The 27,385-nt window shown below is 38.0% G+C and overlaps 1 protein-coding gene across 14 annotated transcripts in view; it reads left to right on the forward strand.

Moving 5' to 3' along the window:
• Mllt10 (MLLT10 histone lysine methyltransferase DOT1L cofactor) overlaps positions 1 to 27,385 on the forward strand; it is a 181,121-nt gene that overhangs the window by 46,112 nt on the left and 107,624 nt on the right. For 10 of the 14 annotated variants that reach the window (XM_052729359.1, XM_052729358.1, XM_052729361.1 and 7 more), the window contains 4 exons: positions 7,146 to 7,255; positions 20,786 to 20,889; positions 22,687 to 22,780; positions 25,078 to 25,173. In XM_052729359.1, coding sequence (XP_052585319.1) covers positions 7,146 to 7,255; positions 20,786 to 20,889; positions 22,687 to 22,780; positions 25,078 to 25,173 — 404 coding nt within the window. The remainder of the gene's footprint in view (positions 1 to 7,145; positions 7,256 to 20,785; positions 20,890 to 22,686; positions 22,781 to 25,077; positions 25,174 to 27,385) is intronic. The other 4 variants (XM_052729369.1, XM_052729370.1, XM_052729368.1 and 1 more) reach the window with 2 other exon arrangements.

Below are 27,385 nucleotides of genomic sequence, written 5' to 3' on the forward strand. Positions count from 1 at the left end.
TTTGGTAGAAATCACTAAGAAATATATCCTGAATATTCTCAAGATTATAAATCTGCACAATTGCTTTTAGTGATTAAAGAATTTAAAATTTTCTATTTTGTTGGTTGGTTGTTTCATTTGTAAATGTTGGCAATTTATTGATTTCTGTAGTTTTAAAACTTTATTGGCAAAAGTTGATTATTTTCTTAACTTTTTAGACAGACACAGTCATATACTGCTTAAGTTCTGAGAAATGTGTCATAGCTGCTTTCTTTCTGAGTGAACATTATAGAGTGTATTTACACAAACCTAGACATACAGCTTACTACACATAAATTATATGATATAGCCTATTGTCTCTAGGTTACAAACATATCATACTGCTATACTACTGAATAATGCAGATACAACATAGTGGTAAGTTGTTATAAATCTAAGTATGGAAAAGGTATAATAAGTATTTCAATATCAAAAATAAAAACGGTTTACCTGTATAGGGTACTATGTAGGCGTGACCTTGTGAAGTTTGTGAGAACTGAAGTTGTCCTGGGCGAGTAACTGAGTGAGTGGTATGAGAATGTGAAAGTCTAGGACAGGAAGGTTTTCTTTTTTGTTTTTTTTTTTAGAGCTTTCTCTGTAGATCTGTCTTCTTCTACCTGCCTCTGTCTTTGCCTCCTGAGTGCTGGGGTTATCAAGCACTACCATTGTCTACCTTTTGCATTTTTGTTGTTGTTTTGAAACAGAGTTTCCCTGGTATATAACTATAGCTGTCTTGGAACTTGCTCTGTAGACCAGGCTGGCCTTGGAACTCACAGAGATCCACCCGCCTCTGCCTCTGAGTGCTGGGATTAAAGTCCTGCACCACCATATCCAGCTACTGTAGCATTTTTACAATATAATTTTTTCATTGTTTTCACTTTTTGACTCTTGTAATAGAATAACATGAGCTTAAAATGTTACAGAACTATCTAAAATATTTTTTATAATGACATTGTTACGTTCACCAAAAATACTTGCTTACACACACACACACACACACACACACTCACACACACACACACACACACACACACACACACACACACACACACACAGGGTCTTACCGTGTATCCTGGTTTACCTGGAACTCTCTATAGACTAGGCCTGCCTCAAACTCAGAGTGATCCTCCTGCCTCTTTCTTCCAAGTGCTGGGATTGAAGATGTGTGCTATTTATTACATCCATCCTATATTTTAAGGTTTTTTTTTGTTGTTGTTGTTGGAAAATTAGAAACAACATACATTATCCTTGTTCTGCATAACATCAGGGGTATCAATATCACTGTTTCCCACCTTCACCTATCATTTCCTTGAAAAGTCTTCAGGGAAGTCATTTTCATGGACTGAGTATGTTGCTTAGTGATAGAGTGCTGCCTAGCACGTGTGAGGAGCTGAATTCAACCTCCAGTACTACAGAAAACCAAAAACCACTGCCACCAAAGAAACATGCAGAGCTATTAGAACTGTAGTAACAGTGCATTTTAGAGTAACCCCTTAAGGACCTGCCTTTATAGTTGACATAGTTTTTTTTTTAAAGATTTATTTATTTATTATGTATACAGTGTTCTGTCTGCATGTATGCCTGTAAACCAGAAGGGGCAACAGATCTCATTATGGATGGTTGTGAGCCACCATGTGGTTGCTGGGAATTGAACTCAGGACCTCTGGAAGAGCAGCCAGTTCTCTTAACCGCTGAACCATCTTTCCAGCCCGACATAGTTTGTTTTTAAAAGCAAATAGAAGGCATAAAAATTAACCATTAACTGATAGCATAATTGCTTATTACCACTATTTAATATTGTACATATGTATAGTTATATGTGGGTAGCATATTGAATGTTTAGTGTAGTAAGTTTATTCATACCAGCATCACTATAAACATGTTAATAATGTAGTGCACAGGGATGTGTAATGGATGTGTAATTTCAGAAGACACTGGAAAAGTTTGCCTTCTTAGTAATCTTATGGGAACACATTTGTATATATGGTATATATATGTATCAATGTGCCTGCCTGTCATTGATCAAAATGTTATAGTATGCCTGACTGTACCGTCAGCTGAAAATGCAGTTAGTCTTAAAACTGCTGAACATCATACTTTGTCAGCACAGTTCTGTAGAGTTCGTGTTTGATTGTTATGTTGCTATTGACTTATGGGGAGAATATGATACCACATTGTTAGTAGCCTAGAAGAACTGCCAGATGCCAAACTTGAAATTGTTTCGACTGAATGCACTTTGATTTTGTACCAGTGTAGAGTTCAAAACTTGTAAGTCAGGCAGTTGTAGGTTGTGTATTCTTACTGAACATCTTATTATGTGTTGAATAACTTCTCAGTGCTTTAAGATGATTATAGCTGTTTCTTGGCATGTAACATTGATCATTCTATCTCCTTTTACACTAGTTGAAGTTTTTTGAGAATCTTGAGTTACATATTCATGTGTTTTATGAAATTGTGGAAATTTGGAACCATTATTTCTACATACTCCCATCCATCTTTCTTGCTCCTCTACTCAGGAGAACCCTTTTATCAATACATGTATATAGGATTGTGTCCTGCAGGCATTTTACCCACATCTTTGTTTTCTCCAGTGTTCTTCAAATGATATTATCAGTTGACTTGTCTTTTACTTTTTTCTTTTTCTGTTTATTTGTATTTGCTGTTGGCATTGTAATATTTTTATTTTCATTTTTATAAAACTTAAAGATTTTTGTTTGGTTTTGATTTATCTTAATAACTTCTATTTCTTCAGCATTTAATTCTTGGGAGTGTGTAAGATAGAAAATCTTTTGCATGAAGAGTTTCTATTAATATCTTCTGTGAATGAACCATACTTAAAAAATAGTGGGCTTTGTGTGTGTATGTGTGTGTGTGCACATGAGTGTGTGTATACTTGTGTGTGCATCTGTGTGTGCATGTGAAGCCTAGAGGTTGATGTTGAGTGTCTTCCTCCATCTACCTTATTTTTTGATACAGGGTATCTCATGGAACCTTGAACTCTAGACTGACTGGCTAGCAACTCTCTGTCCCGTGTGCTTTCAGGCAGAATACCTGGATTTTATATGTGTGCTGGGGATCCTGAATTGAAGGCCTTATGTTTACACAGCAAGCGCTGTACCTGCTGAACTATCTCCACAGGCCACCCCCCCATTTTCCTTATTTTAGAATGTATGTATTTATTGTATTGTGTGGTATAGCTCAGTTGTAGGGTGCTTGCTTAACATGCTTTGAGATATATCCTCTAAAGCATTGCAAAACCAAGCCAAGTGGTGGCGGCACGCGCCTTTAATGCCAGCACTCAGGAGGCAGAGCCGAGAGGATCTCTGAGTTCTAGGACAGCCAAGGCTACACATAGATGCCCTGTTTTGAAAAACCAAAAGAACCAAAACAAAACAATCCTCCCCCCTTCCCCCCAAAAAACCCTGACTATAATTGAATATTATAATGGGTTAAATCTGGAGCAAAGTTCCACCTTTCCTGTAGGGTTTAGTTTTTGTTGCTGTGTCCTTATCCTTTTGTGTTTAGTGACTTCTAAAGTGTATATTTTTGTAATATAATTGCTGGAGACTTCAGTTAGTGTTTTGGTGATGATTTCCTTGAACATTAGTATAAAATAGTGAGAAAAGGGGGGAAATTCAAAAAGAAACATTCTACCTGTATTTTGTGTTCTTCCTATGATATTTTCATTCTGTTTACCACTCTGTTTACCCCCTCACTTCCTGTTTTTACCATACTTTGGTTCTAGTTAGAGATAAAAATTGATGGCTGTCTCAAGTCTTTTTTTAGAACAGTGGCTCTCAACCTATGGGCCATAACTCCTTTGGCAATTCTGTATCCCCTTTAATACTTGCATTATGATTCATAACAGCAAAATTACAGTTAGGAAGTAGCAATGAAAATAATTTTATGGTTGGGAGTCACCACAACATGAGGAACTGTATTAAAGGGTTGCAGCATTAGGAAGGTTGAGAACCACTGCTTTGGAAAGTGAATTCAGCCCTCTGGCAGGTCAGTGCCAGAGACTTTTCTTAGTTTTTCCTCCTAGGCTTTGGGTGCTCAATGTGTGCTTCAAATATCTTTTCCTCCAGGCATCTGTGGGTTGTTTGCCTTTCATTGAATTTAAGGGCTACTTTCTCTTCTGAGTGAACTCTGAGAGCAGAAGGACAGGCATGTCTCAGTCCCTGGTTAGCTTTCAGACACTTTGGAGCAGTGACAGATACACAGTGTTTTGCACATCAGAAGCCAGGGATCTCTACACTGGGAACTCCTGCTGTTGTATTTAAGACTCCGAACCTAAAGCATTTATATGCTAAGGGGAGGTCAAAGAGCTCCTATCTTACTTATTTGCCTTTTACTTAGTTGAGTAGGTACTTGGTTGCTGCAAACCTTTTGCTGTTTTCCAGAGTTCTATAAGAGAATTTAACAATTTCTATGTAATTTTTATTGTTTCTGGTGTGGTACCTACCTTTGTACCTTCCGCCATATTTTGTTGGTATAAATCTGTATATTTTGCATCCTATGTGTATATATTTATATATGTACAGTCTCATGATCTAGGCTACTCTTCTTTTTACCTTAGCTTCTTTAGTACTGGGATTACCACTGTGAATGCCCTACCATGACTTACCCTTGTAACTTTTTTTTAAAGATTTATTTATTTGTTATGTATACAGTGTTCTGCCTGCATGTGTGCCTGCAGGCCAGAAGAGGGCACCCGATCTCGTTACAGATGGTTGTGAACCACCATGTGGTTGCTGGGAATTGAACTCAAGACCTCTGGAAGAGCAGCCAGTGCTCTTAACTGCTGAGCCATCTCTCCAGCCCCCCTTTAACTATTTTTAAGCTTTGTTCTGAGATATGGTTAAGGTTTTGGGAAACAAATCTTAAATTTGTTAGGTTAGTTTGTATCAGTGTTGATCTAGGGGATTTATTCCTGACCATTGAGGCAATAATTCTTTGGTTTTAGTTTCTTTCCCCCTCCTTTCTTTCCTTTCTGCTTTTTTGTGGGCTTGCTTCCACCCCCACCTTACAAGTGTGGGCCACTTCACCTGGCAGTGGTTTTTTTGTTTTTAAGGTTTATCTTTATTTATGTGTATGTGTGTTTTGCCTGTAAGTGTGCATGTGACCCATGTGCATGCCTGGTGCCTGCAGAGGCCAGAAGAAGGTGTCCAATCCCTGGAGTTGACAGTTGTGAGCTGTCATGTGAGTTCAGAGGACTGAACCAGGGTCCTCTGGAAGAGCAGCAAGGCCCTTGGTAACCACGGAGCCATTGCTCCAGCCTTTGTGCTCTCCTTTCCCCTTTTTTCTTTTCCTTTCTTTTTTGGAGGCAGTCTTATTGTATAGCCCTGGCTGACCTGGAACTCTCTCTGTAGTCCAGGCTGGCCTTGAATTCATAGAGACCTGCCTGTCTCTGCCTTCCATGAGTTAAGATTCAAGGGTGTACCAACACATCTGGCCTGCATTTTCTTTTTTTAATAGAAGCACTTATATTTAGTCTCCACACATCTCTCACCCTCCCCCATACCCAATTCAAGCTTCCTTTTTGAATAATTTTTTCTTTTTGAGGAAAATGATGCTTCCTTTAGTGTTTGAAAGTACTTTTGGGTTTGTTTGGTGGTTTTTAGGAGATTTTCTTGCTGACTTGCATTCTTTGCATGTATTTGAACAGAATAAACATACTAATATTCTGATAACTCCAAATTGTAGATTTGATTTTCTTGTTTGTACTGGATTTCTCTTGTGCTGTCTTACTTTCATGTGTTTAGTGATTTTTATTCTAGAAATTCTAATTAACAAATTATGGACATTATTTGTGACTAAGTTGTGGAAAGTTATCATTTTCTTTTAGAGTATATATATTTGTTTGATGCCGGCCACTTGCTTTGTTTAGGATTGCTTTGTTCAAAGTTTAGCGTTTAAGATGATTAAAGCCTAAGTGTGATCTTTCTGAGGTCCATGGTATATCTGATTTTTAATCCTAGCTTGTCTTTCAGTATTACTGCTTCCCTTTGTCTGTGGCTCTACCCCACCTTCCTGGAATTCTTTTTCCAGTTTTATAGTAACTCTTAACCATAACATCAGCTCTTTAGCCTCAGTCACATTTTTATAATTAAAAGAAACTTTAATATCAATTGGTAATATTTCAGATAAAGATTTAAAATAGAAAAATGACAACCATTATATGAACATTCAAAATGTTGACAAATTATAAATAATACTGTCAGATGTAAGATTATTAAGATTAGAAGTATTAAAATCATTCCTCTTTTTATTTTCTTGATGATGGTGAGAATGGAGCCAACCGTAACCCTTGTAGACTAAGGCAAGTGCTCTGCCATTGAACTATCTCCAACCTTTTAAGACTTGAAGCTTTAAGCTATTTAAAGCTATAAATTATTTATTGGAGAACTGAGAATGGAACCTAGAGCTTCACAGAGTAATCAGGGGTGCTAACTAATGAATTATACAACCTTCACATTATTTATGCATTTATTTGTTTTTGGCTTTTTTTTTTTTTGATTTTTCGAGACAGGGTTTCTCTGTAGCTTTGCGCCTTTCCTGGAACTCACTTGGTAGCCCAGGCTGGCCTCGAACTCACAGAAATCCACCTGCCTCTGCCTCCCGAGTGCTGGGATTAAAGGCGTGCGCCACCACCGCCCGGCTGTTTTTGGCTTTTTAAAGTGGTCTTAACTTGGCAATACAGTCTGATCTTCAGCTCACTGTGTAGCGTTTACTGACCTGGAAATGGATAAATTCCTTTTGATTTTGTCTCAGAGCGTTTAGAGTGCTGGGAACCATCATACCTGGTTTCCTCAAATTAAAGTGGTTTTCAGAAGTAGTGTTAATCTGAACTTAGTCTGCCCTTAAGTATCAGTGTCAGCACCTGAATACATAAGTGCTCCCTTTGTTTATGTTCAGTGCGTAATAGATGCAGCCATGATTAGGACCCTCTACACCAGTAGTGAGCGGGTGACAATTATGACATAAATAATGCAGCAGCTAGATTTTTATTATGGTTTTGTTATGAATTTGCTTAAATAGTCTTTTAAGGGATCTTTTAAGACAGATAGTAATTTTATTTTTTGATAAAACTTGAAGAATGACATTATGTATTTATTTATTTTTAGGTTGGGCTCATGTGGTTTGTGCCCTCTATATTCCAGAGGTACAATTTGCCAATGTTTCTACAATGGAGCCAATCGTTTTACAGTCTGTCCCACATGATCGTTATAATAAGGTACAGTGGATGTCATCTTAATGTTGTTTGCATTTTTAGCTTGGAAGCTAGGAGATAGAAAGGAGGCGGGTTTTAGTTTTTAGGGTTTTGTTTTTTTGTTTTCTTAAAAAACTAAAGACCTCCCTCTAACTTCATAGAGATTTGGAGAAAAATAGTTACCACCTTAAGTTACAGTATTAAAATAAGCTCACAAGAGTGTAAAAGTAATAAATCTGTGTCATCTTTTATTCTAATCTAGGTGTTTATTAATATTTTCAGGACATTTCAGTCTTCAGTGCACATTTGTCCTTGAAAATTTACTGACCTCTTGCCTTATCAAGTGTCAAGGTTTTTATTAGATTTCAATTAGTCATTATTTTCCCATCATTAGTCCTAAGTATTTGGGACATTGAGGCAGGAGGATGAGTTGAGCCCAAGAGTTCAGGGCCTACCTAGGTAACATGTTTGGAGACTCTGTGTTTTAAAATAAAAACACTTAACCATTTGCTTTATCTCTTCCTAATTTAGTGTACACACACACACACACACACACACACACACACACACACACACACACACACACTGTTGTTTGACGCTGCTACTGCATTGTCAAGACTTTTCTGCTGTCCATTGCCTTTAGATAGTATTACTGTGTTGTAAATAAAGGTGCATGCTGCTTCTGTGGACGAATGTCATGATAGTCAGTTTTGAGATTTCAGATATTTTAACAATAATCTTTTGATTAATACTCATTTAAAACATTTGAAAAAGTAAATCTTATTTAAATCTTTTGACTTTTTCTGTGTATTTTTGTGTATCTCACATGTGCTTATAAAACATTTAGATCATATTAGTTGCTGTTTCCTCTATTTTTGCATCAATAAATGGTATTTCTGTCATAATTTTTCTGGCTTTTTAGTCTTTAGGACAGAGTATTGCTAGATTCAGTCAGCTGTGGAGAGGCCCCTCATAGACAGGCCCTCCTGTGGGGTCTGGTTTCATACTGTTAGGGTTCCATGTGAAAGGGTATGAGCATTTTGGAAGTTTCATTATTGTGTGAAACTTTTCTCTATAATGTCATTACCAGTTCTTAAGTAATTATCATGTTAAGTGCGATTATGTTACCATTAAAAGTACTGTTGTTTTTAAATTCCTTTTTTCAGAGGTTTTTCAGGTTGGTTAATTGACCTTGTTTTATTACAACATTTTTTTTTTCTTCAAGGTGTTTTGTGTTTTCTTCTTGGGGTTTGTTTCGCTTGCTTTGTTTGGTGGAGGCAGGCTCTATTGTATCCCAGCAGGCTTTAGACTTGCTAAGTAGCAGGAGCAGTAACCTTGAGTTTGTGATCTTCCTGTTTCTACTTCCAGAGGGTTGGATTATAGATGTGTGCCAGATGCTATCAAGAGAATAGCTTTCTCTATAGAAATGTATATACTTTCAGTATTTTTAAATAATTTTTAATTTTCATGTTTGAGTGTGGTATGTGTATGTGTGTTGTATGTGTACATGTGTGTGTAAGTGTGTGTCAAGGAAGTCAGAAGAAGACATTGACTGTTCTCTGTTGCTTTCCACATTGTTCACTGAGACAGCTCTCTTACTGAACTTGAAGCTGGAGGTGTTTCTTTTTTGTTTTTTTCCTCTTTTGGCTAGGCTGGTAGCTAACAGTCCCAGCAATCCTCTCTTTCCTCTGTCTGTAGTGCTGGGGTTAAAGGTGTGTGCAGGACCGCACCATGCTTGGTACATGTATGTCAGGATCTGAACTCAGATCTTAATAGTCGCATTGCACTGACTTGCCTCTCAAACCTGTATTTCTTAGTACCTTTAAAATTCATTTTAAAACCTGTTCTCCTTATAAAGTTTCAAGTAAGAAAGTTTATACACAAGCTGTGGCAACAGCATAGAGTTCCTCCTCTCTTATGCCGTACTATATATTCCTATAAAGATGGACGTTCTTGGGCTGGAATAGCTCAGGGTTAGAGTGTCTCCTAGTATGTGCCAGGTCCTGAGTTCAGTGCTCTAGCACCACAAAATAGAGAAGGAAGTAAGGAAGGAAGGACAGTACTCATACATCTGTAATATAGCTATCAAAATCAGGACTCAATGATGTTTTCTCATTTTCCCCAGAAATGTGTCTCATGCAAAAATAACAGAAGTTTTGTTTCTTTTTTAAATCTCTTTTAATCTCAAAGAATAACATAATCTTTCCTTGACTTTTGTCAGTTTGATACTTTAGATTATTGTAGTTTTTAGTTATTTTGTAGCATATCATTCTATTTGGACTTGTCTGATGTTTCTTCCACTTTAGTGGATTGTATTTTTGAAGGGAATGCCATAGAAATGATTTTGTGTTCTTTTTTTTTTTGGCTTTTCAAGACAGGGTTTGATTTTGTGTTCTTATTGCATTTTGTCAGGTGGCACACTGATTTCAGTTTTTCTGATACCTTATAATCTTACTTTCATCATTAGTTAAGGGGATGTCTGCAAGGTTCTCTACTATTAGGTTGATTTTATTCCCTTTTTAATTAATTGCCATTTTGTGGGAAAGTAATTTGTATGTAAACATCTTGTTCTGTATGCCTTCTGTCTTTTACTCATTTTGGCATTCATCTTGATACATGGGTGGTCTAGTACTACTGGAATCAATTTTCTCCAAAGAACTAGATTTTCTTTTACATGAGAATGACAGCTAGAAACCAAGACACTAAATGTACTTACTGTTCTTAGGGCATTTTGGGTCTCAGGTTCTCTCAGTTGGTATAGTTAGAAAATAGATAACCTGCTTATTAGCACTGCAATGCAAATTTATATATGTTAATATTTATATCATTTATATGTGTTGAAAACTATGAGGCCATAGTTATTTAATTTAATTCTGATGCAAAATTTGGATAGATATACCTCTTTACTGTATCTGTTTAGTATCTGTGTTTATGTATTGAAAGTATATAAACTTAATGACTTTATCAAATGTAAACTAGAAGATCTAGGCCTATTATCATTATTTCTTGTCATATTATGACTTGTTTCAGTCCAACCGATACATGACTTCCTTTATCTTCAGTAATGTGCTTATTTGATTCATCTTCTTATATGAACGGATCCTTGTTGCTTACTGCTTCATAGCTTTATTCAGGCCCACTTGCTTCTTGCCCTAATACAGTCCTTCTTATCCTCTCAGGGTTTGGCGGCTTCACTCCACTAGTGCCTGCTTTCCCCCTGTGCTTATTCTTCACGTGTTCTGATATCATACTCACTCCTACCCTGCAGTCAGATTGTGACCCTTGTGTGGACTGCCCCTGACTCCCCAGGGTAGAGATTTTTCTTTTCCTTGTTTGGTCCCACCTCGTGGTTTTAAGAATAAAGTTATTTGAAGAGGAAGAGAGAGGGGTGAAAAGAAGAATGAATTACCTAGATGTAAATCTTCAATCCATCTAAATTAATTTTACAACCTGACAAAATACGTGTCCTTTCACTCTGACCTAGTTAGTCAGTTTTTTGGGGGGCAGGGCGGGAGACAGGGTTTCTCTGTGTAGCCCTGTCTGTCCTAAAACTCTGTAGACCAGAGCGGCCTTGAACTTACAGAGATCCTCCTGCCTCTGCCTCTTGAGTTCTGGGATTAAAGGTGCGTGCCACCATCTCCTGGCATTGGTTAGTCATTTTTGGTCTGTTTTTACAGTGATTTCAAATACTAATTGTGTCATTGCTAAAATCTTGGGTTTTCGTTGGTATGCTTCTATGGGTGTTTTTTGTATGTTTTGTTTTCTGTTTTGTATAGAAGCATATAAATAATTCCATTGATATGACTTTTTATTATAGTACTATATACTATTTTAAATCATTACAACTTTGCATAAAATGTACATGGTTAAACAAATATCTAGTTTTCTAGATGAATATTAACAAAATTCAGTTAATTTTTTTTTCACTTTTAATTTGTTTGTTTGTTTTGAGACAGGGTTTCTCTCCGTAACTACTTAGGCTGTCCTGGAACTTGCTCTGTAGACCAGGCTGGCCTTGAACTCAGAGGTTCTCCTGCCTCTGCCAGCCAGGTGCTGAGTTAAAGGTGCGAGTGCTCTTAACTTCTGAGCCAACTCTCCAGCCCCAGCATACAATTCTTTTTATTTTGTTTTGCTTTGTTTGTTTTTGAGACAGGGTTTCTCTGTGTGGTTTTGGTGCCTTTCCTGGATCTCGTTCTGTAGACCAGGCTGGCCTCAAACTCACAGAGATCTGCCTGGCTCTGCATACAATTCTTAAATCATAGTAATAATTTGAAAATGGATTACTGAATTTTGGAAGACTTCAGTCCAAGATGAATGTCAAAGGATGACTTCCAGAGAATTTATTTATTTGTAGTACTGGAGCTTCCCAGGACAAAACTTAGGACATTGTAGGCACTTACTATAGACACATGCAGGCTAGAACTCGAGGTGAAATTGAGCATTTTATAGAGGACACTCCAGCATTTGTAGCAAGAAAACCGCAGATCCATATGTTACATGTAAAAAGCTTGCCAGAAGTTAGTGTCTTTTATGCCATAAGATGCATAATATGGTGGGTTTTTTTTTTCATGAAGAAATAAGTGAAAATATCACTTATTTTGGTGTGTTGACAGTTTCTCGGAACTCTTGGAAGACTCCTGAAAAGAGCAGTTGACTTGGGCTCTTCCATCCATCCTGAAGCATAGAGTTTCATCCACAGCTGGTTCCAGTGCTGCTAGATTAGCATATTTTTTCTTTGACAAAATATTATGGTTTATATAAGTCAATTTATTAATTTGGTATCAAGGAAAATAGCAGATACAGTAGAATATGCAGTTTCAGAAAGGGTATGAAAATTGAAGAATAGTTTGAAGACAGATAGATTAGCTTATATAAATAGTTTGTATTTTAAAAGTAAGAAAAAATGTTATGTCTATATATTTCTAATCCCAGTGAGTTATAGTTGTTTGAGATGCTAGATAGAAATCAAAGCATCTAAAAGCAAATGTTAAGGGCACAGTTAGGTTTAAAATTGAGATAGTGAAGTTTTCTCCAAACAGTAGAGCTATTGTCAGATTAGTAGCAGAGTATACCTAGCAGTGATCTCTGATTTTATTTATTTAATTTATTCTTCTTCCTTCTTTCTTTTCTTTCTTCTTTTTCTTTTCTTTTCTTTCTTTCTTTTTTTTTTTTTTTTTTTTTTTGAGATAGGGTCTCACTATGTAGCTCTGGCTATTCTGGAACTCAATGTGTATGTAGATCAGACTAGCCTGAACTCAGAGATCTGCCTGCCTCTGCCTCCTGAGAGATTAAAGGTGTACATCACCACACCCAGATTACATACATGTATGTATGTATAAAAATATAGTTTGTAATTTGAGAATTTCACATATAGTCAAATGTATGAAAATTTCACCTGTAGTCAGTGGTTTGATTTTATATATATATATATATATATATATATCCCCCCACATTCCTTCTCCCAACCCCCCCATGTTTCCCTTCCAACTTCATGTCATCTTTCTTTAAATAACCCAAATTCAAAATTAATGTTACTCAAATGCACATGACTGTAAAGCCATCTCCTGGAGCATGGTCAAGCAACTCAGAGCTCCATTCCTGAAGAAGACTTTAACTCTCCCTCCCTCCTTCAGCAGACATCAACTGCCAATAGCTCCTCAGCTAGGGATGGACCTTGTGAGTCCCTTGTTGATCCACTGGAGTGATGACTAGTTTGATCTTATGCAGACTTTATGTAGGCTTCCACAGTTGTGAGTTTGTGAGTTCAACAGCCTTTCATTCCCAGAAGACACTATTTTACAGCAGTACTGTTTTTGTAACAGACTTCTGAGTCTTACACTCTTATCAACCCTTCTCTCCTGTTCCCTGATCCTTGGGGGCAAGGGGTATGAGATGTACCATTTGGAGTGAGCATTCCACAGACACTTGTTCTTTGCACTCTGGCAAATTGTCTGTCTATATTAACCATCATCCACTGTGGAAAGAAGCATCTCTAATGGGGACTGAGAGCTAGTCTAATATATGGTTATAGAAATAATTATTTAGAAGGCAATTAGATACTATGTCAACTTAGCAAAATAAAATAGTGGTATGTGAGGGCCTATACATTCTTGAGCCTTGGATTCTTGGCCAGATTTGCAGTACCAGGCATGAGTTTCCTCCTGTTGGAACAGACCTTACAGTCATGCTGGAAGCAGTTGGTTGCTTTCATACCACTCACTATTCATACCACTGCTTGTCAGGTTGATTGTTCCAGTTCACAGAGTTCACAGCTAGGTAAGACTGTGGATGGTTTTTCTTCCCCCCGAAGCCTATATAGCACCTTTTGGGACTATGAAAACTAGCCAGTAGAGAGTAAGCTTCCAAGACGACACCAGCTTGTTTTCTCCTTGTCCTGTGACCAAATTATGTGGTGTCTTCAACAATAGGGTCTTACTGTTAAATTCTGGTAGGTAGCTAAGAGCAGTAACAAGAGCCTGTATTTCTTTGGGGGTGTCTGGGCCCTCCCTGACCAACATTTGAAAAGGATAATATTATAAAGGGGAAATGAGAATAAGGAGGGTGTAGATTTAATGGGGAGGGGAGTAGGGGGTGCTCGCCAAAGAAGGAGATGCAGAAAGGGATAAGTAAGGGTATTTGAAAAAGTCATACAGAAACCTACTATTTATTTATAAGCTTCCTGAAAAATATAGAGAGCTTATTTTACTTATTTGTTTGGGGTGGTATAAAGGCTTATTGAGGGGAGGGAATTGGGTCGAGCAGGCTCAGTCCTAGGGTGGAGCTTTCCTTAAGGCTGGCAGTATATTTCTCAGTTCCTCTAGCTGCCTCTTGCATGAATGTGGGTGTTTACTTTCTTCTGGAGGAATTTGAGCACTCTCTTGTCCTTGGAGGCCCTGCACAGCTCTATGGCAAACTACTCCTTGGACACAGCACCACATACCTCCTGATCATGTCCTGCATGAACTTGGTGTGTTTGGTGAGGTGCTGGGGTACCAGGTCACAGCTGTTGCTTTCTGTTGTGACCCCTGGCAGCAAGTTCGTTTTGTGTTTTTCCTGTCTGCCTCTGCCTCCCAAGTGCTGGGATAAAGGCATCTGTCACCACTCCTGGCTGGCAGCAAGTTATAATTGTGACCAGCTGCAGCTACTTTTGATGAGTCTTTAGCTATGAAATTATAAGAGAGTTTACACCCTCCCTGCCCCATTATGTGTGTCCCATTTAATTTTAAACTTCAAAACAGTTTTTAAATTTAATCTTTTTTTAATTAAAATTTGTCATTTATTTTACATATTAACCACAGTTTTTCCTACCTCTTCTCTTCCCGTTCCCTCTCCCCATCTCCCATCTACATCCCCCCAATCCACTCCTCTGTCCCGAGAGGGACAGGCCTCCCATGGGAGTCAACAAAGCATGGCATAAAGTTCAGTCCATTTACCTGCTCATTGTTACGCATTCTAGATAGGGTACCACAGGGTACCTTGTACATATACCAGCTCTGTGGTAATGAGTAGTAAACAAAAGAATGTATTCTAGGCATAAAAACTCTGGATTGAAGTAGTTAACTGGATTGATGTTTGTTCTAGGATTGATGATGAGTCTAGAAGTGTGTATTTGTAAAATAATGTATATGTAATATTTCCTTTAAAATTTGATTTCAATTTTGTCTAATTGCTGGAACTTCCTAATTTCTTCCACTTTTCTAAAATTAGGGCTGTCTAGAGGCTCAGTGGGTAAAGGTACCAAGCCTGCCAACCTGAGTTTGAAACTCAGGACCCATGTGGTAGGAAAGAGCTGACTCCTGCATGTTGTCTCTGACCTTCCTGTGTGGGTTTTTTTTTTTTTTTTTTTTTTGGTTTTTCGAGACAGGGTTTCTCTGTGTAGCTTTGCGCCTTTCCTGGATCTCGCGCTGTAGCCCAGGCTGGCCTCGAACTCACAGAGATCCGCCTGCCTCTGCCTCCCGAGTGCTGGGATTAAAGGCGTGCGCCACCACCGCCCGGCCCTGTGTGGGTTTTATGTTGAGTGTGCCACACACAAAAGAAATGTAGTAAAGAAGTCCCTAAAATGGTTCTTTATACAACATGGAAATAAACCATCACATTTATATTCCTTTCCAAAATATCTGAGGCATTGCAAGTTAGGATTCCTATTGCTATGATAAACACCAAGACCAAAAACAAGTTGGTGAGGAGAGGGTTTATTTGGCTTATACTTCCATATCATAGTCCATTGTTGAAGGAAGCCAGGGCAGGAACCTGGAGGCCCGAGCTGATGCACAGGCCATGGAGGAATGCTGCTTATTTTCTTACTTATCAGGGCTTGCTCAGCCTGCTTTATAGAGCTTTGTAGCAGGAATCTTAATTAATAAAAACAAACCTGAAAAGATCAGAGAAACAGAACCAGCCACAGCTAACCTCACCTCGCCAATTCCTCAGCTGACCTCGTGTCCTCAAACTGGAAGTCTCTGTGTCCTCATCCAAATGGATCTCAGCTGAACTGCTGCTCAAAAGCCTAAAAACTTAACAGATTCTAGTTCCTGGTTTTCACACCTTATATACCTTTCTGTTTTTTGCCATCATTTCCTGGGATTAAAGGTGCGTGTCACCATGCCTGGCTGTTTCCAGTGTGTCTTTGAACTCACAGAGATCTGGATGGATCTCTGCCTCCAGAATGCTAGGATTAAAGGTGTGTGTGCCGCCAATTTTTTGGCCTCTATGTCTATCTAGCGGCTGTTCTGTTCTCTGACCCTAGATAAGTTTATTAAGGGGCACAATATATTTGGGGGACACAACATCACCACATAGCTCAGAACCACTAGCCCAGGGATTGCCCCACCTATAATGGTCTGGGCCCTCCTCCATCAATTACTAATTAAGAAAATGCCCTACAGCCAGTACTTATGGAGATATTTCTCAAAGTAAGGTTCCCTCCTTTCTCATGACTCTAGCCTGTGGTAAGTTGACAGAAAACTAGCCAACAGTATACATACAATTCTGTTTATAGCAGTGTGCTTTCTGACCCTCTCCAAATTGCATGTTCTTGATTTTTTTGTTTTGTTTGCTTTTGGTTATTTTCTATGTAGTCTGGCCTTGTACTCAGAGATCTGCCTGCCTCTGTCCCCCAAGCTAGGATCACTCAGCCATTTTATCTCAGCATCACTCAGATCTTAATCCATTTTGTTATCAAGCTTAAGTCCCATATTTTACCTAAATACAATAAACTCAAAAAGTCCTAAATCGTTTCTTTCTAAATCAGGGAAGTTAGTACAATGTTTTTCTCAATTTGTGATCCTATGAAACAGAAAGCAACAGGTGTGGTATAGATATTCTTATTTATTTATTTATTTATTTATTTATTTATTTACTTATTTACTTATTTACTTATTTACTTATTTATTTATTTATTTATTTATTTATTTATTTATTTATTTATTTATTTATTTATTTATTTATTTATTTATTTATTTATTTATTTATTATGTATACAGCATATGTGACTGCATGCCAGAAGAGGGCACCAGATCTCATTACAGATGGTTGTGAGCCACCATGTGGTTGCTGGGAATTGAACTCAGGACCTTTGGAAGAACAACCAGTGCTCTTAACCTCTGAGCCATCTCTCCAGCCCCTATAGATATTCTTATTCCAAAATAGATACATTGGAAGGGTAAAGGGAGTTGCTTGTCTAAAGAAAGGTTATAGGGCTTGGAGACAGCTCAGTGGCTAAAATGCTTGCTGTATAAGCACGAGGACCCAAGTTTGAATCTCCAGCAACCACATAAAAAGCTGGGCATGGTGTCATGTACCTGTGATTCCAGTACTGGGAAGGCAGAGACAGGAGGATAGATTTCTGGGGTTTGCTGATCAGCCAGGCTAGCCAAATTGGTGGGCCCCAGGTGAGAAACTTTATCTCATCAAATGAGATGGAGAGCAATAGAGGAAGGTGCCAGTGTCACCTGGTTTCACGTGCGTATGTACGTGCCCTCATAGATACATACACACAAAAGTATGTTCATTTAAAAAGTAGTAAATCAGGACTGTAATTCAGCAGAAAAATTCTGTTAGGTTCTTTGGTCAGAAAATAGTTTTGTGGCTTATTGACCAGTCTCTGGGCCTTTTGGGGTACCTGTAAACCAAGAACAATACATAGGTTTAGTCATCTGTAGCTATGGCTTATCCTAGACTAGGGTGCATATTATTTATCTCCTGGAAATGGGCATGCATCTTTGTTAGATGTGTGTGTTTTGGGGAAAGGAGAGCAAGAGTTGTCTAGTTCAGATTTTAGGTGAACCTGGGGTATTCTTGTTGCTCTGATTACTTTCATTGTCTGGCAGGATTATGTCAGGTTCCTCTGTCTTTTTTTAACCAGTAATGGGTTTATGTATGTCCTGGTTGTAGTAGTTTGCTGCCAAGTCCCCAAAGGGCCTAGTGCTTTTGGAAATAGTGTCTTTTTTCAAATGATGGGATTCTGTGCCTTTCCTTCAGTGAGTGATGCTTGACCTGAGGGCCCCCCCCCCCCCTTTTCAGGCTTGCATTACCAAAGGAGATTCTTTTTTTGTCTCCCCTTGTTCCAGTCGTCCCTGTGAAGTGCTATGGAAAATAGCCTTTGAGTGAATGCTATATGAGTATCATTCATTACAAGTATGCTAATACATAATTAATTTTGGGCAATTTTAAATCCTAATTTTGCTTTCTAAAAAGGATTTATTTAAGTCAGGCATTGGTGGCACACCCCTTTTAATCCCAGCATTTGGAAGGCAGAGGCAGGCAGATCTCTTGAGTTTGAGGCCAGCCTGGTCTACAGAGCTAGTTCCAGGACAAGCAGGGCTACTTCGAGAAACTCTGTTGGTGGGGTGTGTATGTGTGTTTAATTTATTCATATGTGTTTTGCCTGCATGTAAGTGCACTAGTGTAGTGTATGCAGTTCCTGTGGAGGCCAGAATAGGGCATTGGATTCCCTGGAACTGGAGTTACAGAGTAAGTTGTGAGCTGCCTGTGGGTGCTGGGAATCAAACCCAGGTTCTCTGGAAGAGCAGCCAGCGCTCTTTACCACTGAGCCCTCTGCCTTTCCCCCATAGTCCCTCTCCTCCTCTACAGATTTTTGAGGCAGTTGTTTTTTGTTTTTGTTTTTGTTTTTTTAATTTGCTTTGCTTTTTTAAAGTCCAGATTGGTTGTAACTGAGAATGGCTTTGAGATCGAGAGTATTTGGGATGGTATGGGCATAGACTCAAGGATGGCCCTGGACTCTTCTCCTGCTTCTACCTCCAGGTGTGTTCTGTCGTGCCCAGCTTTTCTGTTTTTGTGAGACAAGGTCTCGCTCTCACTCTCGTTTTTTTTTTGTTTTCTGAGACACAGTTTCTCTGTGTAGCTCTGGCTGTGCCGGAACTCGCTCTGTAGACCAGGCTGGCCTTAGACTCGGAGATTCACCTGCCCCTGCCTCCCGAGTGCTGGGATTAAAGGCGTGTGTCCTCACTGCCTGGGAAGACAAGGTCTCATGTAGTCTAGGTTGGTCTTGAACTCTTAATCTTCAGGTATGGACCACAACTGGCTTACTACTGTAATTTTTTAAAAAGTTATTTTATTATTTTATTCATAAAGGTGTTTTGGATACATGTATGTCTGTGTATCACATGTGTGCCTAGTGCCTACCAAGGCCAGAGAGGGTTTTGGATCTCTTGAGACTGGAGTTAATAGACAGCCTGTGAACCAACAGACGGGTTCTGGGAATTGATCCTGGGTCTTCCGGAAGAGCAGCCAGTCTTCTTAACTGCTGAGTTATCCCTCTGTCCTCTTACTACTATAGTTTTGAAATGCCTGTACTATTAGGCAGTTGTGGTTACACCTTTTTAGAAAGATGTGTGAAGCCTGACAGTGGTGGCACATGCCTTTAATCCCAGCACTTGGGAGGCAGAGGCAGGTGAATCTCCAAGTCTGAGGCTACCCTGGTCTACAGAGTGAGTTCTGGCACAGCCAGAGCTACACAGAGAAACTGTGTCTCAGAAAACAAAACAAAAAGATGTGTACATGTGCATAGAGGCCAGTTGTCAAACCTCAGGTGTTATTTCTCTGGTCCCATCCATCTTGGTCCGCGCCGCCCCCCCCCCCCCCCCCCCCCCCGCCCCAAGACAGGGTTTCTCTGTGTAGCTTTGGCGCCTTTCCTGGAACTTACTCTGTAGCCCAGACTGGCCTCGAACTCACAGAGATCTTCCTGCCTCTGCCTCCTGAGTGCTGGGATTAAAGGCATGTGCCACCACTGCCCGCCCCATCTTGTCTTTTAAACAGGGTCTTTTACTAACCTGGAGCTTGCTGAGTAGGCTAGTCAGGCTGGTGGCCTGAGTTTTGGGGGTTGAGCTGAGGTTCTCATGCTTGGGTGGCAGTTACTTTTCCAATTGAGCTGTTGTATTGCTCCTGCCCTTCTTTTTAATTTTTATTACCAGCTGGATGGCTTTATTAGGTATTATGTGATATTTTGATGCAATATAGAATTCTCCTTGTTAGTTTAACAGTAGCTTTATACATGCACTCCAAACCCTGCTCCAAATAAAAATATATCCTTTCAAGAAGAACTGCTAAACTTACTCTTTTTGTTTGTTTTTCAAGACAGGGTTTCTCTGTGTATCCCTGGCTGTCCTGGAATTCTCTCTGTAGACCAGGCTGGTCTCGAACTCACAGAGATTCACCTGCTTCTGCCTCTGCCTCTGCCTCTGCCTCTGCCTCTGCCTCTGCCTCCACCTCCCTAGTGCCGGGATTAAAGGTGTGTTCCACCACTGCCTGGCAACCATTGGTTTTTTGTTTTTTGTTTTTTGTTTTTGTTTTTGTTTTTGTTTTTGAGGCAGGGTCCTATTATCAAACTCATAGCCTGGACCTTGCAATGTAATCCAGGCTGGCTTTGAAGTTGTTATTTTTACCTCCAGCCTAGTGAGTGCTAGGATTATGGATATGTGTTTTGTCATTCCTGGCCTCTTGTTTCTTAAAGCCCCCTTATGGGTATTACAGTGATTAGACATTGTTCTTTGTTTTGTTGGCTGTTAAGTTTTATTCACTTATGTACTGCTCATCTTAAGGTAGTATTTCTGTGATTAAGTTTCTGTCACATGGCTGGCTATCCATGATTTTGAGCTGTCAAAGCCTATTTTTACATGAGAAGTGAACAAAATGTCAGTTGAAGTGGCTGGTGTTGGTTAAAGAAGAATTTCTGATTTACTAAGCTAACATGCTTAGTAACATTCCTTCCTGCGGCACATAATATGTTGTCGGGACTTCATTACTAATGTGGAGAGTTGAAGTAACCTAAACTTGGTTCCCATATTTTGTCCTGTAGGTTATGGAAGACTGTGTTCTGCCCATGACCTCAGTGCCAGAGAAGAGGCCTCTTGTCTGGCAGGGTTTTTGAGTTCAGTGAAAAGGCTAATGAAAGCAGTGCCTTTGTGAACTTAGGATTCTTTAGTAAAGAAGATTAGATAAAAAATATATTAATTTCTGAAGATAGCTATAAAGTAGATTGGTGTCAAGCATGCCTATGATTTTTGTCTCATTTTTGATTTTGTCCTTTATCCCAAGACTTGCTATATATGTGATGAACAGGGAAGAGAAAGCAAAGCGGCCACTGGTGCTTGCATGACGTGCAACAAGCATGGGTGTCGACAGGCGTTCCATGTAACCTGGTAAGTGGCTTTCATCATTGTACATGCAGAATCGGAAGTGCATTACATAACACCATGACATCAGATACACGATACCCATGTATTGTGACACCGATTCCGACTGGAATAGGGTTTTGTTTGGTGCCGAAGATCAAACTCTGTGCCTTTTATAAGTCCCTGAGGCATAGGGATCCCTGAGGACCTCCAGCCCCCAGACTCCACCTCCTGGCAAAACCCCGCCCCTCCAGCCTCAGGTGGCCAAGCTCCTCCCTACAGAGTAAAACGTCCAAGTTCAGGATTTGAAAACCTACTCCTCCCCACCCTGGAAAGCGCTGTCCCCACAAGAAGCCCTATATAAACCCTGTCTTCTGCTTAGTTTCCTGCTGCTTCTCACTCCAGCAGAGGCGGCCACCCCCCAGTAAATCTCTTGTGTGAGGTTCGTTGTGTGGTGTGACTTTGTGGTATTCAGAGCTGTAACACTTGCATTGGGGAAGTCTTTCCCCCTCAGAACTGTAACACTTAACACCTTGTAAATGTTACAAAAGCACTTTGCCATCCAGCTACATCCCCAGCCCTCTTTTATTGTTTTTTTTTTAACCAAAAAAAAAAAAAAAAAAAAAAAACCACACAAGTCTATGTTGATCTTGTTCTCTCTGCTATGATTTTGAAGCATGTATGAATTGCAAAGAATTGTTCCCTTTAAGTTGATGTATGAGCCAGGCCTGGTGGTACAAGCATGTAATTCCTGCTACTCACATGGAGGCAGGAAAATTACAAATTCAAGGCCTACATGGCCTAGTGAGTTCAGAGCCATTTTGGAAAACCTCATGAGAGAGATCCTGCTTCTAAAACACTAAATTGAGAGCTGGCAAGATAGTTCAGCAAATAAAGGTGCTTCCTGCCAAGCTTGATGATCTGAGTTTAAACTCTGGATCCCACATGGTGGAAGGAAAGAGCCAACTCTCCCAAATTGTTCTCTGACCTCTATACATGCACTGTGGTTCAAGGGTGTACCCTCCTCAGAAATACACGCTGAATACCTGAATAAAGATAATGACAAATAAACAAGGAGAGGGATGTAATGGAGTAGTCGTGTGCTGGCTTAGCATGGGAGACCCCAGTACCATCCCACAAAAAGAAAAGACATTGTTTCCATCTGTCTCCTCACTACCACATTGCTGTTTCAGACCTTGATTTGTACTAACACACTGATTTATTTAAAAGTAAGAACTACTAATTATGAAGAGAAAAGGATGTTATCTCTCTCCTCCTCTTTTTTCATCACTTGTGTTTATTTTTCTAACATTTGTTTTATTTTTTGAAATTATAGTTATATCAATGAAACATTGTTACTGTGTTTTCGAGGACTCTCATTGTTATCCAGGCTTGTTTCAAACTGGGCTCAACCCATATCTGAGCCCTTGGGATTACAGGCATGTGTCATCAAATGCAACTTTTAAAGCAACTTAATCACTGTTTGGTGACATAAAACCTTGATATATCTTCATTCATGATAGAGCTGAGTTTATCGTAAACTATACCGTAGTCTTAAAGAATGATAAATTTATAAGTGAAGGTGAAGTGACTGGTCATAACTACAATAGAGCTTTTCTGTCCCCTTCTAGTTCGGGCACGACAAGGACCTTGCCCATGTTAATGAAATAAGCAGGTGGTTTCATAACTGAGCTAGACTTCTGCCCACCCCCCATATTACCTCTTTTTCCTTTGTATTGTCTTACAAATACCAAAAAGTTAATTTTCTTTGCTTAAATGTACCATGGCTTGAGGTTTATTGATGTCCGTGGCTTTTGTTTGCAGTGCTCAATTTGCTGGGCTGCTTTGCGAAGAAGAAGGGAACGGTGCAGACAACGTCCAGTACTGTGGCTACTGTAAATACCACTTTAGTAAGCTGGTAAGAGCAGTTTCCAACGTAGTACTCAGTAGTGGTTGATTTTGACAGGATGGTGACACCGTCATATAAAGGACATAAAATAAGAGCATGGTCAGTTTCTTGCTTGATTTTTACTGAAGATTAAATTCATTTAGCATGTTCTTATTGAAAATGGAAAGAACTAGTAATTTTAAAAGACTTAAAGCAGAGTATACTAGTAATGGATAGCGAATATCATGTAGTGGAAAAGTTATGTTAGAGAACTCTTGAATGCTGGAGCTGCTTTGACTTCCTGTTAGTAATCACTTTGGATTTTGTGGTTGTCACTTGTCTCACCTTCCTGTCGCAGCAGCGCTGTTACCCCCTCTTACTTGTTAGAGACACACCTTGTTCTTATTTACTAGGAAGTAGTAAAACAGAATAAGGCTGTTTTGTAACTTGGTTAAACACCCTGATAAAATATATTTAGACCCATCTTGGAAGGTTTTGAGATTTTGTCAGACTTTGTGGTTAAACACTTACATGGATGATTGAGTTAGAAACTTTTTGAAGCCTTTGTTTTCTTTTTTTAAAGTTTTTAAAATTTTATGTGTGTGAGTGTTTTGCTTGCATGTGTGTATATGCACCACAAAATGTGCCTGGTGCCATCAGAGGTAAGAAGAGGGTGTCAGATATTCTGGATTTGAACTTATGGATAGTTGTGGGCCCCATATGGGTGCTGGGAACTGAACTTAGGTCCTCTGTAAGCACCAGAACTCTTAACATGTCTCTAGTCCATGGTTAGAAACTTTGGATTCTATGTAACTTATATCCATTTTCCTTTGAAAAAATAAGTTTTTAATGCTTTCAAGTATCTGTTTCTCAGTTCTTAAATATGTAGATTCATACACAATGTTTTTTTTTCTTTGTTTTTAACTGTGTTATTTTTAATTACCTTTCCCTGTTGAATAGATCTTGCTTGCCCCTCCCTCCATCTTATAAATAAATAATATTATTAACCATCCTTCAGGCCTCTGCTGATGAAATCACCTACTACAGCACATTGTTGTGGTGTTTCTCATCAAATGATACATGACTATACCTAAAGTGTGTATCTGTATCACTCATTGCTGAAGACTGATATATCTTAATGGCTGGTAGAAATGAACTGTTTATAAGAAGTTGAGACATTATGAAATTGTAAAGTTTGAAGCTGGGTGTGGTAGCATGTTTGTAACCCCACCCACCCAGCACTTGGGAGGTAGTAGAATAAAGAGCTGAAAGTCATCTTTCTGCCATATATTGTTGAGGGCCAACCTGGGCTACATGAGACCTTATCTCAAACAAATAACTTAAATAATTTTGACATTCATACAAATAGTTTTCCTCATTACTAATTATTGCTATAGTGTTATTGCTAGTTATAAAAATTCATCTGATTTAATAAAATAACTTGTGTAGAACTTGAAGTTATTTTATAGTCACTTTTAAAGTCTGTTTAAAACTAATTACAGTGTGAACAACTTGTAAGTACCCAAACAACTCTTACCTTCCTACTCTATTACGCAGTGCTATATTTTAAACAGAAAAATGTAATGCTTTTAGTAATGCTTATAAAAATGCATGGGTCTGATACTGATATTTGTCTTAATTTGTTCTAAATAACCTGTAGAGATAAGCTGTTAGAGAACTTTTTCTCAGTATTTATTGAAAGTAAATGCTTCTTGCTTTACTACTTGCATAAAGCAACTCTTTTAAATATTTACTTCCCTATTCTTCCAGTCTTGCCATCTACTTTTCCCCTGTGTCCCAAGTGCTGGGATTTCAGCTGGGTGCCACTGTCCCCAGTGGCATTCTTCTTTAATATACCTTTTGGTTAAAGCTTTTCTTTTCTTTTTTTTTTTTTTAAATCAACTTTAAAAATATAATAGCTTATTTGAAAATATAGTAGCTTTTTTTGTGGGGGCTGGGGCACGGTTTCTATATGTAGCCTTGGATGTCTTCTCTCTATGTAGGCCATGCTAACCTTGAACTCACATGGATCTGCCTGCTTCTGCCCCCCCTGAGTGCTGGGATTAAAGATACATGCCTCTATGCCTGGCTTGTTTTCACACAACTTAATAAATAACAAAAAATATGGCATTGATGTTAAATTTAAGGTTAGTTTTTTTTTCTTTATAATGCAGTGGATTGATGTTTAAACTCTATTATATAACTTGAAATACTGATTTTTTAAAAAAAACTTGACATTTAAACATTTCACATTGAAAATAGTTTAAGCCTAATAAAATGGATTTTTTTATATACATATACACATATGTATATATTTTCTTTTTTAGAAAAAGAGCAAACGGGGATCTAATAGGTCATATGATCAAAGTTTAAGTGATTCTTCCTCTCACTCTCAGGATAAACATCATGAGAAAGAGAAAAAAGTAAGTGGATTTGTTGTTGCTAATTATGTAGCACATCACTTAATAAAATTAAAAAAATATTTTTAGGTAAAATTGTTTTTTACAGCTAAATGGAAACATTGAAATTCAGCAAAATTTTGGCCCAGTAGAATATTAAGTCAAAGACCAGGTTTAAAATAATGCCATATTTGTAAATATGGTTTTGACCATTGTAATTGAAAATTTAAATACAACTTGATTGGCAGCATGAGAGTGATTTCTTGCATGTGTTAACAGGTCATCTTATAAAATCTTGAGGTGACTTGAGCAGTGATAGTTTGTTGCTATGTATCACTAACTGATTATGTCACTTGTAAGTAATTTTCTCATCGGCTTTTCTCTTTTGTAATAGAACAACATTGAATTCCAAATATTCTTGGCTGATTTTTATTTTTCAGTGATGCTAATGTTTTTGTTTTTGTTTTTGTTTTTTATGCGACCAAATAGTGTATCATTTGTTTGTGAATTGTTTGCCTTTTTAATCAAAATACTAAATCTTGCCTAAATACTAATCTTTATTCTGATTTACCTATTTTCTGCTTACATTTTTACTTACTTTAAAGGCTGATTAATTTTTAATTAATTAAAAGCAAACATTATAGAACTATTCATACTTCATTTGTGGTTCTTTTAAGAATATATTGGCAGTATATATAGTAAAGGGATAACCCCTCTGAATTATCTTAATGGAAATAAGATAAAAGAGAGTATCTTAAATGGAGAAAGAGTGTTCTTGTAGAGTTGATACGAACCAGTTTTGAAAGTATATTTGCAGATTTTATTTAGTGTTTGAAAATAAGGTCATAAAACATACATATAAGTGTTTAGGATTTACAAAATACTAATGTATAGTTATTTTAGCACTTGTTGATTTCATATTATATTTGTACCTTTTTTCAAGTTAAATACTAAAAAAATTTCAAAATTTAGTTTTGAGATTGCTCCTTTACTATGAGCAAAATAATAAGTGCAATTAATTTAGCGTAGTTAGGGTTATATATGTAAATATTGGAGGTCTCTGGTAGCTAATAATTGCATGTGTTTATCTTATGAGGTAGTTTTGTGGTAAACTGACAGTAGGATTATGTTTATTGCTTGGATTGTTGATGAAAACAATGGCCAAGTTGGTTTAATTATGGTTTTAATAAGTGACACCGTGATTTTATTTAGGTTTTTGAAACCACAAAGTGAAGTTTCTGTAGGTAGGCCTTATTTAGGCCTTATTACAGTGTGAAAAGGAATGTGTTACCATTATTGGTCTTTAGTTGTGGTATTCATGAGCATTGTTTTGTTTTAGAAATGACCATTGCATGATTTGAGTGTATGCTCTATCATGTTATTGAAGGACAGTTACTAATGTAGTACAGTGTTGAATAAGTATAGTTCTGTGGTGTTGTGCTTGTCATTTATCTCCCCCAAATGAATATGATTTTGTATTTTACCAAATTTTTATAAATTGTGGAATTCTAGATTTTAAAAAATTGTGTTTAATTAAATTTGTTTAGCTCCAAATTTTAGAGTTGTAAACAATATTTGGATTTTACTTTTAGCATATATTAAAGGTAAACAATTTTTTTGTCATACAGTGTAAAATCTTATTTTATTTTTTTTCCTCTAGTGCTGGTAGTTGAACCCAAGGCCTCCAGCATGCAAAATAAGCACTCTTAACATTGAACTACACCCCCAGTCCAAATTTCTGTATTTTATTATTAGTTGGTCTTTTATGAATGTATTATACATGAGTTAAACCTACTGTAAGTTTTATCATTAAACTTACTAGCTTGCTTTGGAGTAGGACTTTTAAAATATAGTATGATGTTAAGTAATAACATAGTTGAATTTATGGGAGTGTTACATGCAGACAGATCTTTTCCTCCTTCTTTACATACTTATTTTAACAGCTGTCACCCTATCTGTCTGTCTGTCCAGTCATCATTCATTAGAGGAAGGGGTTCTTTATATTGTTCATATATAAGGACACTTAAACTCTTATTTTCAAGTTGTCATCTTGCCTCATCCTCCTTAGTAGTTGGAATAACAGACCTGCATCGCACTGTACTTGGCTGTTTTCTTTTAGATGTTTATGTCTAGACATGGCATGGTGATACACACCTGTAATTCCCATATGCAAAGAGTAAATTAGGAGGTTGTATGCTGTGGGATGTCTTGTATGTTGTGAATAAATAAAATGCTG

Source organism: Peromyscus californicus, unplaced genomic scaffold (assembly GCF_007827085.1).
Source record: "Peromyscus californicus insignis strain IS unplaced genomic scaffold, ASM782708v3 Scaffold_8__1_contigs__length_139910024, whole genome shotgun sequence".
Lineage (NCBI taxonomy): Eukaryota > Metazoa > Chordata > Mammalia > Rodentia > Cricetidae > Peromyscus > Peromyscus californicus.